Consider the following 20,472-nt stretch of genomic DNA (forward strand, 5'->3'; position numbering starts at 1 on the left):
TAATGAAGACTTTATTACACCTAAACCTGCCTATACCCACCTAAACCACCAAAATGATTCAACCTCTTGAAACTATAAAAATCAAATACAAAAACAAGCAGATTATTGTGAGTGCAAGCAATTTATACGAGTTCTCGTATAACGCACGCAGAAGGTCCTTTTAACGTGCTACGCGTTCATATTCAGACTCATATAAAAACCTATTTCTCGCCGCTTAGTTGAATCTTCATTTAAATGACTATTCCTCTTCTTCTTTCTTCGTTTGCCATTAAAACTTCCCTTCATATATACACAAAACCGCTGACTGACTGTACTAGTGTTCAGTGAGTTGAGGGAGGAGGTGGGGTAGAAGAGGAGTAGGTTTTGTATATTTAATTTGAACAACAATGTTATTCGATAAAAGTTAACCGACCATATTCGAGTATTTCTACATAAAGCTAACAAGCTTTTTATTGTTATACAATAATTATATGTATATAAGGACACAAAAACCCACGTTATCACAAACATAGGTACCTCTATGCCAGCTATATCAACGTTGCTTATATAAATTCACGAATAATAAACATTCCAAAATCCTAACGCTTCGACTGTCACAAATTTTGTTGTCTCACAAAAAAGTTAGAAATTTTGCTTGAACTTTTCAAAGGGATACCTCTACCTATCTATAAATTGGGGGAAGCTTCTTATTCGTTTTCAGGGATTTTTGCTTTTTCTGAGTTGGTCAGTGTTGGATTTTTTAACCTATAAGGCCCTGTTACCAACTTGAACTACGTTCAGAAATTTTTAAATTCAAATTTTGAATATCCCAAATATGGAGTTAAAAAATATGAAAAACCCTTAAAAATTCACTCAGCAAGGTACTAGTTCTTTCAGCTATCAATTCTAGGGATTATGTGAACTCAACGAACATTCCATTAATCAATTTTCTGGATCTATTGAACTTAACAGCTATTGGTTTTCAATTCCCCAATGAGTGTTCAATCGATAGCTTGTCAAACTTTTTATGAGACATTGATAGTTTTTGAAAGGTTAAAATTTTAAACGAATATCCCACAATAGTCGTTGTAGATACTAATTTCATACAGGACATCCAATTATCTAATTTATAATTTGTAAATCCAAAACCAAATTCTATTGATTAAAAATATTTGATAAAGATTTTTGAATAAGTTTTATTTTTTTGATGAATTACCCACAAATAAGAAGTAATATAAACTCTGTTACGAAAATCCTTAACTTAAAAAAACTTAAATAAAACCTAAACTCCACAACTTTTTAATTCAAATAACAGGATTTGATGAACTGTATTTTATTCCTATAATCCCATATCCCACCTATGTCATATATGATTACTCATAACTTAAACTTTCGATAAACTGATTTTTTTCGAATATCCCAATTGAAATATTTCTATCCTTTAATCCAATAACGATTTCATATGGTGGTCAAGTCGTTAGGAAAATATTCCTCATTTCCGAATATCCCAAACATTTTAGAAATATCTCCAATGACCCAACTTAAACCACTGAACCAGTTAAGATCAATAATTTACATCATTATCTAATTTGCTTCGAATATCCCACAAATGAAATATTCAGATCAAAAATCTTCAAATGGATTTGTAAATAATTTGATGCGAATATCCCACAAATGAAGTAATTGTTTTCGAATATCCCACTTGAAATATTTCTATCCTTCAATCAAATAACGATTTCGTTTGGTGATCAAGTTGATAGAAAAGTACTCCTCTTTTTCGAATATCCCAAACATTTTATAAATATCTCCAATGACCTAACTTAAATCACTGAACTAGTTAAGAATTTACATCATTATCTATAGAAAATTTATTTAATTTCGAATATCCCACAAATGAATTATTCAGATCAAAAATCGTCAAATGAATTATTATCTCATTTTCTGCGAATATCCCACAAATGAAGTCTTTCAATTAAAAACTAATTAATATCTTTTAGCTAAGCTATTGGATGTCAAAAAGAATCTTCGTCTTGTTAAATATCCTACACATATAAGAGGTTCTTGTACGATGTTGTTTGATGTGCTTTTGAGAGGTTTTTACGGTTTTTTGAACCTAAATCTTATAAAGATACTTTTAAGATGTCATGATCTATTCCAAATATCCCACATTTAAGGCACTTTTCCTACTAAATCCTTCCCTGTATATTAACGACGACGAAGCGACTCTTACAAAAGACGCAATCTTATTCCCGTTAAAGAAGCAAATGTGTACAAAACTTCTGTATAACTAACTACTTCTGTTTATCTCACAGAGACATGTGGATGAATATTGTGCGTTAGGTATGTCCTTATGGATTCCGCACAGCTAATCGCTCTCTGTGCAAATTCATGGATGGAAATGGAACACGAAACGTCCTCATTGTCCCTCGATGGCAGAATTTGGTACTTGGTACCTGAACAAACCCCCAAAAGCTAAACGACTCACGTAGGAATTAATAACTATAACAAACTCGACGAGTACAAGTTCAACCTTAGTGAATATGTTGGCAGTGAATGGATAATGGGTGGGGTATAGCGACAATAGCTATGGTGACATTTTTAACTATGTGGAAGTCGAACCCGTTGGTTGTTGCGGGTTGTTCATGTTCAGTTCAGGTGTCTCGCTTTATCTGGGCAAATATCGTTCTACCTCAACATCACCAACACCCTCGTCAACATTTAAACACACACAACCCCTCTTAAAGGACGAAGGAGCATTAGGATATCAAAACGGACAAAAAAAAGTACAAACTTTTCTCATAGCTTTCGCTTTCATATGCTCGCTTTGCTCGTCCTTTAGTCTCCGTCGCGTAGCTCGGCGTCATCGTCATCCACATCCTCATCGTTGTCGTCGTTATACGTTTAATCCAACTGACTGGATGCTACCAAGTGTACACTTATCTTCGAAAACTTACGGTTATCCTATTCTTGGAGGCTTTGTGTTGATGGCTGTTGTTTGGTTTGCTTTAGATTCAGCTTCAGTTTCAGTTCAGTTCGCTTTGGTTTCGTTTGCTTTGCTCTGGTTTTGTTTAGTACCTTTACGTATGTAGGTCCTGGGTCCTGGAGATGATCATCATCTCGCATAATGGTGGTTCGGTTGGTCTATATATCCTGATTGTATATTCGAGGGCGATACTATGGTGGCAATCCATCTAAGTGGAATTAATTTTTTTCATTTGCTTCCATATAGCCTTCCGAATGCTTCTGATGTCGGATGCTGTAAACAAGAATAGCTTCTGCTCGTGTATGGTAATAATGGCAGAAGATAAGTAGCTCATAGGTTGAATGGAAGAGGGCTTGATGTAGGAATGGAGATGATGTATACCTACATAATTTTATACCTATCCACTTACAACGAGCGAGAGGAGCTTATAGAATTCTGGTATAAGTTTAAGTAGGAAACTTAATGGCAGACGGAGCGAGCGTACGAGCGCCAAGCAGCTCCAACTCTTTGCCTTTTAAACAATGGATATGAATCAGGTCCGCATGTATGTATGTATATAGGTATAGATAGATAAAATATTAAGCAAAAGGATTATTCAAGTGGAATTAGTAAGCATAAGCAAGCATACAGGAGCTTCACAATCGATGAATACGCACAGAAAGAGGGCTTCAGATTTATTTTGTGTACCTATATTTATTTTTGTTTAAAACTTTTTAAAATTTATAAACAAGTGGAGTATAGCAGAATTAAAAAGTTTTCTTGTAAACAGATCTTTAATATTTCTTTTTGCGTTATTAATCAAAACTTTTTCTCAATAATTTTGTTGTTAAGGTTTCTTCGAGATAATAAAGTGTCAGCAAATTGTGTAATTGGTAGATTTTTGCCGCTCTAGCATACAGGGTCTTCCAAAAGCTATATATCCAAACTTTGCCAGGTGATAGCAGCTAGAAACTAGTTTATCCGTCAAACTGGATGGACCTATTTGTGTTCTGTTAACGTCAGGTTAATTTATTAATTAAGTGTATATGTATATGTTTATTTTTATATCGAGTAACAACAAATTTATCGTTAAATGATTAAAACTTCGAATACACTTTTATGATTGGTTATTTTAATCTGGCAAATTACCGGAACTTGAATGTTATCAAGCCGAATGGTCAAAAAAAACGAGGTTCTTTTTACCAATGGAATAACACTTCATTTGGACTCAATCATGTAAGCAAAGTCAAAAACCTCTTCGGTAAAATTGTAGACCATGTGTAAGTTATCATTGTAAGAATATTTATGATTTCAACTTTTAAGAGTGTAATTTTTCCTTACTCAACCGTTTATTGGATGATATTAGTAATTGGAATAGCTTATTTATGAACCCCAGTTTTAATGAGATGGTCTTTCGTTTATATGAAATGTTGTTTAATTGTCTTTTAAAAACCACTTTTTTACGCAAAAAACTAGAATTTAAAAATAAAGGACTAAGAGTTGAATTTACTAATAACAGCTCTAATATCCTCTATTCTGACTAACCAGAAGTGAAGATGATCTCAAATATAAAAATCATACACATAGTCCAAAAAGCGTCCGTAAAGTAGCTTTTTTTATTGATTTTGAGGAAAAATATTAATTATTAATTGTTATTAAACATGTATTTTGAAAATCACAATCACAATTTTTTAAATTTGGTAAAAAGGTAAAGTGGAAACAAGTATCTATTTTTCAATGTTATCACTTATTTACCTATCAGCTATGCATAAAATGTTTGAATCTATTCTTTTTGATAATCTGTCTCTTCAGAATTCCTCCATATTAGTAGTAGTAGTAGTATTTTTATTCATAATTAAATTTTAACATTAAATTTTAACAAAAATGGTTTATATAGCATGGCAAAATGCCGTCTGCCAGATTGGCAATAAAGTATAATTACTAGTTTGTAATACAAGTTTTCCTCAAATTATAATAAGTCGTGTTTTTTTCAGGTTCTTATTTATATACAAGAATGATTGTTACAACAATAGTGAATAAGGTGGAATATTTGCATATACATAATTATACATATTTTTTCTTCATTTAAAAGCTTTCATTTTGTATTCTTAATCTTTATTTTAGTGCGATTTTGCAATACTCATAAAGTAGCGGAACATTTATCTGATTTAGTTGCATAATAACCTCTTCCTCCGATAAGAAATCGTGCCCAAAGACACTTCTCCTCGTTTCCCTTAAAGTTGGGCATCTTCCAATGAAGTGGATAACATCTTCACGTTCGGCCAGGTTACATATACTGCATTCCAATGGCAAATCTGCTCTGTGGTGAATATAATTAAGGTTCAGCAATTCACTTCGAAGCCTGACCATCGTAGAAATTTTTTGTACACTATTAGAGTCGTGAAAGTAATTTGTATTTACCAAGTTGTGGTTAAGTCTACTATAGATTGATCTGTACAACAACCCAGATGCTTCCGTAACGTAATCTTCTCTATATTGCTCATCTGTTTTTTCTATTATCTCGTACAAATTTCCCTTAGTACTTGCCACATCTTCAATGTTGATATTTAAGCTTAAATTACAACGCTGTGCCAATCCCATCCAGTCTGCATACCAACTTTTTCTACCTTCCATAGCTTTTACTACGATTTTCCTAATAAGTCGAGTCTCCGGCATCATCATAACCTTAAGTAAATAATCCGCTTGGAGCTTAAGCGTTTTTATGAACAGCGGTGATAGCCCCGTCTCAATCATAATAACATAATTAGGCGTGTTTGCTGGTAGATGGAATATCCTTTTCACATAAAACCTCAAAAGTTGTTCAACTGTGTCAAACTTCTTACTTCCCCAAACCTGAGATCCATATAGCAGAATGGTCTCCGCAACTGCTTCAAATACCTTGTATTTGCTGCTATGAGCGATGTTTTTGTTCATAAAACATTTCTTCCATGAGATATTGATAGCCGATTTTGCTTTCTGGAGCTTTTCCTTAAAATGCTTCTCCATACTCAAGTTCTTCGAGAAGTAGACAGCTAGATACTTATAATCGTTGACAATCTCAATATTTTCCCCATTGAATTTCCACTTTTCGTTTGATGCGGTTCTTCCACCACTTTTTCTAAAAATCATTACTTTCGATTTTTCGATATTGACTATGAGGTTCCATAACCGGCAATAATCATGTACTCTATTGATCATGAGTTGCAGAGTTTCAGGGGAATTTGCAAACATTACTACGTCATCCGCAAAGAGAAGCGCCTTTATACTCTCTCCCGCGAAGACCACTCCGCCGGATAGTCAATCAGATCATCTATGAAGAGAGCAAATAATGTTGGACTTAATGCGCATCCCTGCCTGACACCGGATCCAGTTTCAAACCAGTCTGAAAGTTCTGCTCCATTCCACACTGCTGCATGTGTTTCCTTATACAAAGCTTCCAGAACTCGCCCAAATTTACGTGACAAGCCCACTCCATACAATTTGTATAATAAAGCTCTTCGGTCTATGGTATCAAAGGCTGCCTTGAAGTCGATAAAGAATACATACAATTTTTTATTTTGCAACAAAAAGTTTTCCGCTATACTTCTCAGAATGAAAACGTTGTCAATTGTCGAATACCCTGCTCTAAATCCAGCTTGAAACTCTTTTAACAAATTCTGCGAATCTATCCAAGTTGTAAGGCGTTTTTGTAGCACTGCTGTAAATATTTTATAAGTGGAGTTTTGGAACGAGATTCCTCTATAGTTTGCAGGATTCGTTAAGCAGCCCTTTTTATGTATGGGGAATACGATCGAATCTCGGAACTCCTTTGGCGTTAAATTACCATTAAACACTTTATTAAAAAGTCTTAACAAGCAATCCTTCAAATTGTTAGTCCCATATTTATAAAATTCCACAGGTATCCCGTTTGCTCCTGGGGCCTTTCCATCTTTAAGGCCTCCCTAAATTAAGTCAATTTCATGCGAAGTGATTTCAGTATCTAAAATTTCGTTTTCAAATCCAGGAACTGCATATTGCCAATTTAAGGTACTTGGTGTTGGATTCAGCAAAACGTTGAAATGTTCCCTCAGTGCATTCTTACAGAGATTCGTATTTATAGTAAATTGTTTGCCATTAAGTTTCCATGCAAGCTTCCAGAATTCCGATGCATCTTTACAATTCGCCAACCTCGACGCTTCTAATTCACTGTAGCTTCTCTTTTTGCTTCTGCACAGCTCCTTGTATTTTTTATTCGCCTCGATATATTTATCTCTAAAACGACTTTCATTTAAATTTCTGAACATATTAAGCCAACGAAATGTATCCATGCGCGCAAGCTGATATTGTTCGTCGAACCACGGTTCTTTACTGCCTACTTTATTTTTAACTTGCTTTTGTGGGTATGAGGTCTTGATTATTTCTTCTAAATGACCAAAGTCCACATCCTCTTGAGTTTGAAGCTTCAAATCAAGTAAACGTCTATACGTAGGTGCTCTTGACTCTTTCCATCTTAGTTTTGGAAGCAGCTTCATGCTCGTAGTTTCTTCAGGAGTATTTATTTTATTATAAAAGGTTACAACTATTGGACAGTGGTCCGAGTATGGTACTCCTTCGATTTCAAGGTCCGTAATATAGAACTCCCATTCCTCACCTAAGATGCTATAGTCTATCACCGAAGTTCCTTGCCCGCTGGCAAATGTGAAATTGCCGACACCGTCGCTCAAACTAGTTCCATTTTGAATTCGAAGGGCAAAAGAATCGCAGAGCTCTAAGAGTTTTTTCCCCTTGCATTGCATACTGCATCCTTTGATCGCCTATTTATTCCATTGATTGCGTTCATCACACTTGGTTCTTGTCCAACCCTTGCATTGAAATCTCCGATCATTAAAACGTTTGACGCATTTCTGTTGTTTAGTAGCTCGGTTAGTTGCTCGAAGTCAGTTTCCCAGTTGTTGCAATTTAAGTAAAGAGGTATTATCCACAAAATCTTGTTTTCCATTTTCAATTTCACACATGATGCTGCATTATGCGTATGAAACTCGCATTTGATACCATTGAGATTTTTCTTGAATCCGAAGAAACAGCCTCCACTTGCTCTACCCCTCGTATGAGTTCTTACTGCAGGATTCCGCTTAAAATTATAATCTATTAGCTTATTCTCAACATTTTTAAAATAATTTTCCGTCAAGAATGTCTCATATAAAAATACAAATTCAAAATTATTCACAAATTTATAAAACTCGGTAAAAAGTGATTTATTAAGTAGCCCTGACACATTGTAGGATAATATCTTAAAGAATTCTAACTTATTATAACTAAAATCATTACATACAATTTTTGGTTGGCAGACGGCTTTAGTACTAAATATTATGTTTAGGAGTACTAACGACAGCACTGGTCGAAGGCATTGTGTTTACATCCTTGGTATATTGTGCATTCTGACTTGTGGTGAATAAACTGTCAGTTTCGCTGTCACAAATCAATTGCTGTAGCATATGTATTCCATCTTTTTCGTCGCATTTGAGTTTATTGTTGTGATCAAAATAAAATGTTTTATATTGTTGACTTGTAATGTTTGTCCGTGAATTAGAACTCTAGCGTTTTTGTTTTTTGTGACTATATCTGTTTTTATTTGTATTAGTCGTCTCCTTTTATCTCGTGCAGCTTTCGTGTAGTCTCGATGGATGGATATCCCACTGCTTTTCAGCTCTTTAGCATTCTTCAATATGCACGTTACATCCTCAGATTCCTGCATTTCTACAATAACATTTGCTATTCTGTTGTCTCTGGAGCGAATTATCCGTGTTCGTTTTATTTTTGTAGTGTTTTCTTGTCGCAGTAAATCCATGCACACCTTTTTAGCAGTTTCTATTGCTTGCTGCACGTTGTCCTGCGATGGAATATGCAGAACTAAGTTATTCTCTATGTCCTCCATATTATGTGCCAAACAAATTTGTTATAAAGTCGGCAGTACAAAGATTGTTACGTTTAGCTTTAGAAAAGTATTTGACTATCTTAACCATCTGAATTTCATCTATATATTTCAGGTATACATAAAGCTTTATGTCTTAAGGATAGTTTATAAAGTCTTATTTTTAAGAGTGAACTTTCTAAATGTTTTTCAGCCTACTCTGGTTTAACTAAGGGTAGCCAAAAAACAACATTTTTCAGAAAAACAGTAGTTTACTCTTTCTTGCATAAAAACTATATTAGTATTTTTTTGAATTGAAATACAAAGGGGCTTAGTAACAATTTTAATTTTGTTTTCCTTTTTATTTTGAAAAGTTGTTTTCTGTTTAAAGCTTTTTCATAAAACAAGTGGCGTTTCCTTGGTCTAAACATCATTTGTTCTTTTAAATTTTGTATTTTTACTCGAAATAATTTAACTCTATCACGGAAATTTGTTTTTTAACACTTTTAACGTTTAATTTTACTGGAAGATCTTCTTATGATCGAAAGTGGTTCTCCTTGTCAATTATAATGGTGTTTTTTTTTGCTGTCACTTTTTATTGTTTGTCGGTATTGCTCAGCAGTGTAAATAGTTTTGTTTTTTCGTAACTCTTTTTCGATTCTTCCAAAATCGCTGTCACTGTCAAGATAAGTATGGCCAACTTCAGAAAATGTGTGGCCGTCAAAATAAGGACTTGGTATAGGCACAATAAAAAGAAGTTTGTGTTTTGTCCTGAACAAGAATCGGTCCATGCAATCAGATGTTTCCTATTTTTTTGCATTATCACATTTTTGGAAGAATGTATTGAGTGCACTCATTACCTCGGTGTTTCCTCTGTCTGCAACATCTTTGGTCCAGGTTTGACATGGATTCCTAGATACAAAAAATATCTGCCTTAAGTAAAACACCTAAGACGTGGTTAATTTTGGTAAATGCATGGTTTGCTGGAGATCAAAAGTAATAAAGAAGACGTTGGGATTGGACGGAGCTTTTTGAGGAAATTTTTTTGACTTTGGAATCCGGATTTATTGCTGTTTAGCTCAGTTTTTACCAGAGTCACAAATGCTTCAAGGTAAAATGTTGACAAACACAATATTCGATATTTTCTCTTGTTCGGTGCATTTTTCAATGTAAAGGCTATATAATTTAGATATTTAGCAAAGGTGAGACATAAAGTTTATTTGTTTTTTTTTCCTTGAGTAGTGCTATTCTTCGGCTCAGAATTAGTTAATAAGCTCCGAAATGTAGTCGATTACATGATCAGATATTTTATTTGGTCGACTGTAATGCTGACCTGGTTTTTTTACCATAGCAGTTTAAAAAATAGGTGAAAATTTTGGTTGACCCTAAATATCTTACGAACCAAAAACGCTAGAGACTTAAATTAAATTTTATATAATATATTGTAACGTGATATCAAAGAAATATATTTTTTGAAAAAAATCCATTCAACGGGTTTTATAAATCAAAAAAAAAAAATTTCACCTCCAAAATTTTATGACTAAAATATGATTTCATCTCCAAAACAATTTTGTGCAACGAAAAATAATGTTTTTGACATCTGATAAAATTTTGAGAAAAATCGAATTAAACAGATTTTTTATAAAAAAATAAAAATGAAATATTGGCTTCAAACGTATTTTATTTAACAGAAAATATTGTTTTCGATATTCAGTAATTTTTATATAAAAATTAAATAATCTGTTTTTTTTTCATAAAAAAATAAAATCTACACAAAATAGTACGCAAATATGGTAAAAATTGATATTAATACAAATAGACAAACTTTTAAGCAAGACAAATTGACAGACGGGATGGGGAGTTATCAGTGTGGGTCGCATCCCAGCCTCTTTTTTAAGTTATTTTTATATCTTCCAAAAAAGAGTTAAATGCTGTAAGCCCATTTTTCTACTCATATTATACGATTTTTAGATTTTTATACCAAAATTGAAAGCGCCAAACAGGAAAATAGAAATCATATCGCAACTCAGCTTAGACAGAAATTTAAGTTTTCGCAAGGCATCCTCATTTCTCGAAAAAAAAAAACAAAAATCGAAAAAATGTCACTTACTCCCTTCTTCACTTGTATTTTATGGTCGGAATAGTTATTGAATTTCAGATCCATTGATTCTTTATCGATTAAATTCAATTGCTTTAGCCAGTATAGTTTTGAAGACACTTCGCAATATGTAAAACTTTTAGTAGATATAACTACGGTGCAAAATGTCCTTAAATTCTTTTAATTAATATTTAAAATAAGAGACACTCTAATAAGTTTTTCTAAAGCTTCAACATTAAATATTAACGACAATATACTGTGTGGGATAACAAAATTGTTAATCAATATCTTTCCTCGTTTTAATAACACTTGAGTGTTAAACTATTTCTTATCAGTATGTTGTTGTTTTTGTAGGTTTTCGTATTTTTATGAAAAGTTATTAATTGAAAATTTCTTAAAAATTAACTCAAAGTTTAAAACATTTTTTTTTGTATCAATATTTTTTCTAGAAATGTTTAGTCGCAAAAAGTTGTTTAACTATTTTAGCAGCAATTTTTGAAAGTTTTTTTTCCCTTTATAAAAAAATATAGTTTGACAAAAAATTGAACAAAATTATTTTGAAGTCAATACATTAACTTTTTTATATGTATAGGATATTATGTAGAGTCGAATATCAATTTTTAATTTTGTGTGATATTAAAAAAAAAACGACTATTGAATTTTTATAAAAAAAAAATGTCTAAATGTTGAACAAAATCGTTTTTATAAGCAGAAATTTTAAATATTTTAATATATATTTGAGTCGTAAATCCATCTTTAACAACTTTTACTAATTTGTTTAAGTTTTCATTTTCTGTAAAAAATAAAGTTACATCGATTTTCCTTAAAAATTTTCTTGTTGTCTGAAACATTACTCTTTGCATCTAAATTTTTGAAGACAATGTTATTTTCAGGTAAAATTTTTAATCTTCAAAAAAATTTTTTTTAAATTATTTTAACTGTTTTAAATGTAACCGCCTCCCATCTCACCAGATAAAATCTTATGCATGAGCCACAAAGAGCGCATTATTTTGACAACAATTTAAATTAATCCTTACTTTTATCGAAATTAATGACATATTTATGTATTTTTAATATCTTGGTACCTTTGTGCATATGATTTTAAAATCTTATTCTTTTACTTGCCTTCGCCTAAATAAAAGAATAAATACTTAGTACAGTTAAAGAATCGGGCCCGAATGAGTACATGTATTATCTATTAGAATCACTTTTTCAACGTACACCTATATATTGTATTACGTTCCACCTCTACAACTACTGCTTACGTGTCACTTCATAACTAAAATACAAAACGCACAAGAGCCTGACTGTAAACAACACTTGTTTTTTTTTAAACTTTAACGAAAAAAATAAACTGAACTTAATAACTCCATGTTTGCGCTGAAAACTTGAAGGAAAGAAGGAACGTGATTGGATTGTAGTAAGAACCTTCTATCTACCAATAACATTCCTTCATTATCATCATAAACATATCTTTATCTATCTATCTGCATAAAGCTGAGCACGCCAATGAACTATTCTTTATCTGTTTTAGACACCTACCTAACTACACAACCAATATGCGATCGCTTTACAATTTTCTTGTCTTCAGATAATTTATTTTCCAACCTAGTTCTTCTAATATGAAATTATCCAAAGGAAAAACTTTGAATGAACTTGTTGAATACACAAACAATTGTTTTCGTTAAGTATGCTTACAACTATTTTTTATTTCCGGGATGAGTTGTGTCTTGGGTTTAAACTAGCTTTCCCACAAAAAATAGTGTGTATTCGATAAGTTCATTCAAATACACAAACCATTTCCCTTAACGTAATATTTTCCGAGTATTTCATATTTTTATTATAATAAAGAGTTAAGTTTTTTCAACAAATTACGAATTAATATTCAATAAATTTAATTCGAATAGACTACGGAAAATTCTCTTTATTTTGACACCTTATTTGTTAAACTTAATTCCATATGAGAGCCGAAAAAGGAGCCATGCTAACAAAATAATATATATATGATAATTAATCCAGACTAAATTTGTATTCATACACTTAACAACTGCATAACAAAAATATTTTTAAGAAAAAATAGAAAATTTTTAAATATAAAAAAATTAATTTAAATAAAATCGGTCTAACGATTTTCAAACAAAAAAATTGAAAAATGGAGGTTTTTTGACAAATTAAATGGCACTTATATCATTCAAGACAAACATATTTCACAGGTATATTTTTGAATCTTATACAACATGTACTTTTTTAAGCAGACTCTTTGTATAAAGGAGCAAGTTCGTGCGATCCAGTCTTGCATTTTTGAAAGTCCTTGCTGCATCTCTCTGTGTCATTATCTTATTGTATGTAACATAATTTATTTAAAGTCGTTATTTCGTCTGTTATTTGAAATATGGACGACAAAAAATGGTATCACGAGTTACATTTCTCTAAAAATCTTTGGTATACATAATATTTATTCTATGGACCTTAAGGTCAAAACATCAAATTTCAAAAATTTATTAAAAAAAACAATGATGCTGAAAACCTATATTACTGATTTCTAGAACAAATAAGCTGAAATCGAAGCTTAAATTCAGAATCAGCGCTTAAAATTAATTAAACGTAAAACTCCACTTAGGGCCAAGGAAAGACCCACAGGTATTCTAATAACTAATAAGAAATTACTCAAACTTAATGATATATTAAAATGATTCAAACTGTATAGAAAAAAAGAGGCTGGGATGGGACCACACTGATTACTTCCCATCCCGTCTGTCGATTTGTCTTTCTTAAAAGTTTGTCTATATGTACTCGTATCAATTTTTACCAAATTTGCGTACTAATTTTTGTAGAATTTATTTTTTATGAAAAAACGGACTGTTGGATTTTTATATAAAAAATATTGAATATTGAAAACAATATTTTCTGTGATATGAAATAAGTTTGAAAAGCTATTTGAGCCGAAAGTAAATTTTTACCAAGTTTTAGTATTGTTTTTTTTTAGAGTTTTATTTTTTGTAAAAAAAAAACTATCAATTCGATTTTTTTCAAAATTTGTCCTAATTTTGGAAACAATATTTCTTATAAGTACAAATTAGCTAGAAGCTATTATCTCAAATTTTTGAAAAGATATTTGAGTCGAAAATCATTTTTTACCAACATTTCTTAATTTTTTTCGGTTTTTATTTTTTTGCAAAAATACTGTCAATTCGATTTTTTTTCAAAATCTAACCGAATGTTGACAAAAATATTTTTTGAAAGATAAAAGTAAATTAAAGCCAATATCTCAAAGTTTTGAAAAGATATATGAGTCGAAAATCAATTTTTACCAACTTTTATACATTTTTTTTTTAGGTTTTTAATATTTTGTAAAAAAAAACTGTCGATTTTTTCAACATTTTTCGGAATTTTGAAAACAATATTTTTTATGAGATAAAATTAGTTTGAAGCCAATATTTCAAATTTTTTAAAAGATATTTGAGTCGAAAATCAATTTTTTCCAACTTTTATACAATTTTTTTTAGGTTTTTAATTTTTTGTAAAAAAAAACTGTCCATTCGATTTTTCTCAAAATTTAATCAGATGTCAAACACATTATTCTTCGTTGCACAAAATTGTTTTGGAGATTAAATCATATTTAAGTCGTAAAATTTTGGAGATGACAGATTTTTTTTCAGTTTTTTTGATTTATAAAAATAACGTATGCTAAATAATAATCATAATGTACATACGAGTATGTAAGTGTCTTTCTTTTTATTTATTAGAACTTTAAAAACCGTCTACCATAAGCATTTAACGAAGTAAATAAACGAAAACTTTACTGACACCTGACCTTTACAATATTTTTCCCGGCCCAGTATTAATATTCAATTTGTCCTGCACTCCTGCTGCGAGTATACAAATAAAATATTGATTTTTTATAAAACAAATTTAAAACCATAATTTTTAATAATTTATTCATTCAAACAAAATGATGGAGCCAAACAGAGTAAAATAATATATTCTTTTATTTTTTCCAGAGTTATACAATCATCACATCCTGTATGCAACACCATCATGCTATTCGGCGTCATAACATGCCTTGCATCCGTAATCCTGTTGGGTATTGATGGACGTTTTGTTGACTCAGAAGAATATCCAAAGGTAAATAAAAAATTATAAAATAATAATTTATTCCCATGAGATAAGTAAATATTACTCAATCGATTCATCTTCTCTAATGAAATAAAAATCAATTTTTTTTTTAAATATTTTCCATTGGTTCTTTTTAGATTTGCCAAGCGAGAGCATGGCTTCTGTCAACAGGTTTTACCTTAGCGTATGGAGCCATGTTTAGTAAAGTGTGGCGTGTTCATCGATTCACAACAAAAGCGAAAACGGATCCAAAGGTAATTTTTCCAAAACACAAAACAAAATCCTCCCCCAGTAATCACAACATTGCCAGGCAACAGCAACCCTTTCAATTCAATTCTAATTCTAATTCTAATTCTCTACATTCCGTTCACGTCATTAAAAAAAAAAAGACAGAAACCGCCCACACAGAAGAAGAGGCAGGATACTCTACAAAATTGAAATTAAATATTTAAAAAGGCGGAAAGATATTATAATCATTTTTTTGCCTTTGAATAACTAATACAAAAATATTAAATCACCTCGTTATAGTGAATGAAATCACTGGAAGATTCCAGATGGCTGACCGACGCGAGATCTGGTATATCCTTTCCTCCATCTTTAGTTTGGCAATCTTTTTCAGCATACTTAAGCTCTCTCGGGGGTTCAAAAATGTTCAAAAATTTCATATTCCGAAGGCAAGAAAACAGAAAAAAAACTCAAAAATCCCAACGGATCAGTATGACGGCAACCGCAACACTTTTATTTAATATCTCAGGCACATTTCAGGCTCTGACGTCTGTGTAATTCGATGGCCATTATAATTTGTATTTACTTCTTCGTGTATTTTTTCTTTTTGTTTTGTGAATTTGTTATGGACGAAACGACCATTAAAGGTTAACTGCTTAAGCTCTTCATTTACCTTATTTTCCCTTTGGCTTGATACCTCCACCAAATGGAAAAAAATATGTAGATTTTCGAAAACACGGATGCTCAACGTCGCGTCTCGTCGACCAACGGTAAATTGATTTTATGAAAACGTGTAATTATACCTCAGTGGAAAATAATTCCAAAAAGAAAACACAGAGTGTGGAAATGAGATTGAGGCAGTCAAGTCTTTTAATTCCTTGAGTATTTTTTATTTTTGTTTGGATTTTGAGGTGAATTCATTTTGTACTTGACGTTATTTTTATAAAATTCTTAAGTATTCATACATACAGATGTATGTGTGTATGCATGTTTCTTTTTTCCAACATTCGTTACGTTTTTTTTTTTAATTGTGTTCTTTTCATTTTTCGAATTTAAAATTAATTTTGGTTTTCGTAATTAATTTACGTAATTACTTTTTGATGATTGCCTGTTATTTCAATACTCGCATATTTTATGTATACCTTACCTACATACATACATATGAATGTATTTAAGTATGGACTTAAGTGTTTTATTTATATCATGGCAACGAAACGATAAATATTGTACCTTTTAATCACAGTAATTAAGTGGAAGCACTTTATTTTTGCGGAAAATATATTTTTCGAATCTCTCTTATATCGAGGTGCAAGGTTTTGTATTTATTTTGAATTGATCTCAGTTTTATTTTTTGAGGTTAAACTCGGATTGACTACTGATATTGATATGTGGAAACCACGTGAAACCAGCAAATAAAAATGTGGGCGTTATCAGCTTTACGGAACTTTAATAAGCTATGCAAATATAATTTTTGTATATGGTTAAATTTACTACCAGCCCTTAAAATGGAAGCTTTTAATAGCCAATAAATTTCAGAAGTTCAGGTTCAGTTTTTTTTATCTAAATTTGCAATAAGATTCCGGAGGTGCAGTATTTACCATTTTCAGCAACTATTCGAAAGCCCGTTCTACAGCAGGCAGCATAGTCTTCTACATGGCTTCTTATACCACAAATTTTTCTTCTCAATTGTTTTCAATGCCAGAATTTTTTGGAAATCTATCATCTGGCATATTAACAACTTTTTTGAACATGAACATGACATTTAATATTTTTGATGAAGAGCAGTGATATTCGTGTCTCAATTGATATCGTATTTGCTGTTTGGGTTGTGTTTCGAAAGCATCTTTTAATGAAGAATGAAGTTTTTCGACCGTTTCAAACTTTTCCTTTCCCCATACCTGTGCTGCATACATTGTAATAGATTCCGCCACTGCAACAAAGACCTTATATTTAACACTATGTGATACTGACTGGTTTGAGAAGCATTTCTTCCATGTTGCCGATATTGCACTTTAAGATTAAATCAGCTTTTTTTTAGGGTTTGTTTCCATATTAAGAGTGCTGGTTATGGTAAATCGTAGGTATTTGTAGGCTTTAACAATCTCGATTGTTTCTCTGTCATAGTGTCATTTCTCATTCCTGGCTGTTCTACCAGAACCATTTCGGAAAATCTTCACCTTGGATTTGCTCAAATTGACTTTCAGACTCAATAACCGGCAATACACATTTAGTCGGTTAATTATCAACTGTGGTGTTTCGGGTGAGTGGGAAAACAGTAAGACGTCAGCTGCAAACAGCAAGGCTTTGAAGAGTGTCCTTGATATTTCAATTCCACCAGGAAGAAAATCAATCAGGTCCTCTATGAAAAAAAAGCAAAAAGATTTGGGCTTAAATTGCACTTTCGATTCCAAACTCTGTGACTTTTTGGTGCTATTCCATACCGCTGCCTTATTTTCACATAGTTGCTTTTTAGTACCTGCCGAAATTTGTCTGACATCCCATAATTGATCGGCGTTCAAAGGTATCAAAAGCTGCGTAAAAAATACGTAGAGCTTTGTTTTTTGTTTAAAGAGAATGCCGCTATACTTTGCTGTACAAAATAGTGTCGATAGTCGAGTAGCCACGTCTTAAACCTGCTTGAAATTCCCCAAGCACCTTCGGTTATTAACTAATGTTGCGAATATTTTATAAGTGGTGTTGAGGAAGGATATCCCACGGAAGTTGGATGGATTCTTAATGTTGCCTATCTTTTTTTTGGAGAAATTAATGAATTTCTTAATTGCTCTGGTAGTATTCCAGTATCCAAAATTGTATTGAAAGCCGTTGTTAAATTTAAAGTTAGCCTTTAGGTTCCATATTTAAAAAACAAGTGTTTCGAGCAAAATTCTTACACCGAGTACAAATGAAATAACATGATTAAAGCCGAACATTTTACTGCAAAAGATTGAATAGGTATGATTTCAGTTCAGGCTGCATATATCAGATCGGATGCTATCAACTTTTGAGAGTCTTACCTATGAACATAAAGTCAATATAAATGGACATGAAGCCAGGGTAACAACCTTTTTGTCTCTTTCAAAAAAAAAAACAATATCTGGTGGTTTAAAAACACTGGCCGACAAAACTATTTCTTACTGGTATACAAAGAGAACAAGTCCTTTTTAAAGCATTAAGTTGTCTTGAAACTGAATCTCCCCTTAAAATATTCCCAAATAAATGTAAAAAATCTTGTTTTTAAAGTTAAATTCTTTAAAAATGCTTAAGACAGAAAAATCATAGTTTTTGGGGCTAGGTTAGGTTAGGTTAAAGTAGCTATTGGTTGGGAAGTCCAACACACTTAAACCAAAGCATGGTCCGTTAAGGCTAAGGTAAAATATAATAATTGTATGACGAGTTTCCAAAGTACAAATCTTTGTCTTCTAGATATACTTTAAATTTATTATAGTATTTTAATTAGTTTCTCAAAATTCTCATAAGATAAAAGTCTTCGTTTGACTCTATATAAAGCTTGTAAGAAACCTTTAATTTAAAGCTTTCATGGTTTTGCATAATACTTTTTGGAATACATTATTTTTTTGCTGATTTTGAATTCGAACTTCAATTTGGATTTTCGGTTTAAACTTTAAAATTACACGTTTTCAACATAATTTTTATAGTTTTTTTTAAATGTTTCGAAAAATAGATTTGCTAAAAACGGATTTGTTACAAAAACGACCCTTTCTTTTTAAACCGTTTTAATTTTTCTTAAAAAAAGAGTTTATGTTAGGCGTTCTTAAAAAATTTATTTATGTAAGACAGGAGAAATTAAAAACTAAGGAATATTTTTCCAAAATTTTATTATATATTATAAATGTTTTAGCTGAATACTGGAGATAGAGATTATTATATTTTGAACACTATCAATTTTATTGGACAAATAACTACTTTATTAATTTCATTTAACCGTAATACCCGCGCTTCTAGGAGTACCCATTAGTTTACCTTGAGCCAGAGTACAGAGATTATTTGTTTAGCCGTACTACGCGTATGTGAAATGGCTTGCCACGCTCTTTATTTCCCTATCATTGCAATGTTCAGGAATTTAAAATAAATGTACACCGGCAGTTCCTATCTAACCCTTCCTACTTTTTCTAATGCTCACACTGGGTGTTTGGCATATAAAAGGTATACAAAACATTTTCCGTGTTTGCTAATTATATAAAAAAAATTATTTTTTTCAAATTTGAAAAGTAATATTCCAAAAACCTGGTGTAATAGAGTAATTTAAAGATGGATTTGTAGTAAGCTTCTCATAGTGCAATTTGACTGCCAGGAAAAAAACAATGTTGGGCATGTTTTAGCATCTCACTTAGTTTTTCGATAATGTGATGAGTTATGACATCACATATGTCTTCATTGCATTTTATATAACGTTTGGAAACAAAAAAAACTTGGATGGTTATGCTGTCATGTTTTGAAAAATATCTATAAAAGTTAATTTATTTGTATTGATTTCGAATCCGCAGTTCTATTTCAGCTACGTGCTGTGCATGCTTTTACACCGTTTTGCGGTTTTTCGGAAAAACTGTTTTAGTATAAATGCGATTATGAGAAAAAAAATTTTATGTTTGTCGAGACTCTATATTCTTACAGAGGGAAGATATTAGAATAGTAGAAAATTCCTAAGAAAACCCATCGGCAGTAGCCAGATTTTTGTTTTCAAAAATTGGTAAAACTGAAAAAAACCTGTCATAATAATAATAAAAAAACACAAATAGAAGAAGATTTTGTGAAAATCAAAAGTTAAAATTATCTTCAGCAAAAAAAACTAACTAAAACTAATAAAATGGACAATTTTCAAGAAAAAATGGTAAGAAAACATCTAGAAACTGAGATTCTATAAAAACAATATGACATAAAATAAAAACTTCAAGAAGGGGGTTTGTTCGTAGACTACTACATTAACATGAAGTGTTGAAGCGAGCTTGAAGCTTGCTACCATGAAGTAGGTAGGTCAAAAAACCCATCCGTAGTAAGATTGTACTTTAACTTTTATCGGTAGTATTTATACTGCGGATATTGTTTTTGTTAATCGTGTAAGATCCTACTATACTCGTACTATTGATACATTTTAAAACAAAACACTGATCTTTTAAAATCAATTAAGTTTTCTACATTTTACAGAAACAGAAAGCCCACATAAAAAAAGAAAAATCCACTTGG

The 20,472-nt window shown here is 31.5% G+C and overlaps 1 protein-coding gene across 2 annotated transcripts in view; it reads left to right on the forward strand.

Annotated features, from left to right (window-relative positions):
• Nucleotides 1–20,472, forward strand: part of LOC129942090 (gamma-aminobutyric acid type B receptor subunit 1) — a 561,118-nt gene that overhangs the window by 501,936 nt on the left and 38,710 nt on the right. For both annotated transcript variants that reach the window (XM_056050889.1, XM_056050888.1), the window contains exons 10-11: nt 14,931–15,054; nt 15,183–15,299. In XM_056050889.1, coding sequence (XP_055906864.1) covers nt 14,931–15,054; nt 15,183–15,299 — 241 coding nt within the window. The remainder of the gene's footprint in view (nt 1–14,930; nt 15,055–15,182; nt 15,300–20,472) is intronic.

The sequence above is a fragment of the Eupeodes corollae genome, chromosome 1 (genome assembly GCF_945859685.1).
Source record: "Eupeodes corollae chromosome 1, idEupCoro1.1, whole genome shotgun sequence".
In the NCBI taxonomy this organism is placed as follows: domain Eukaryota; kingdom Metazoa; phylum Arthropoda; class Insecta; order Diptera; family Syrphidae; genus Eupeodes; species Eupeodes corollae.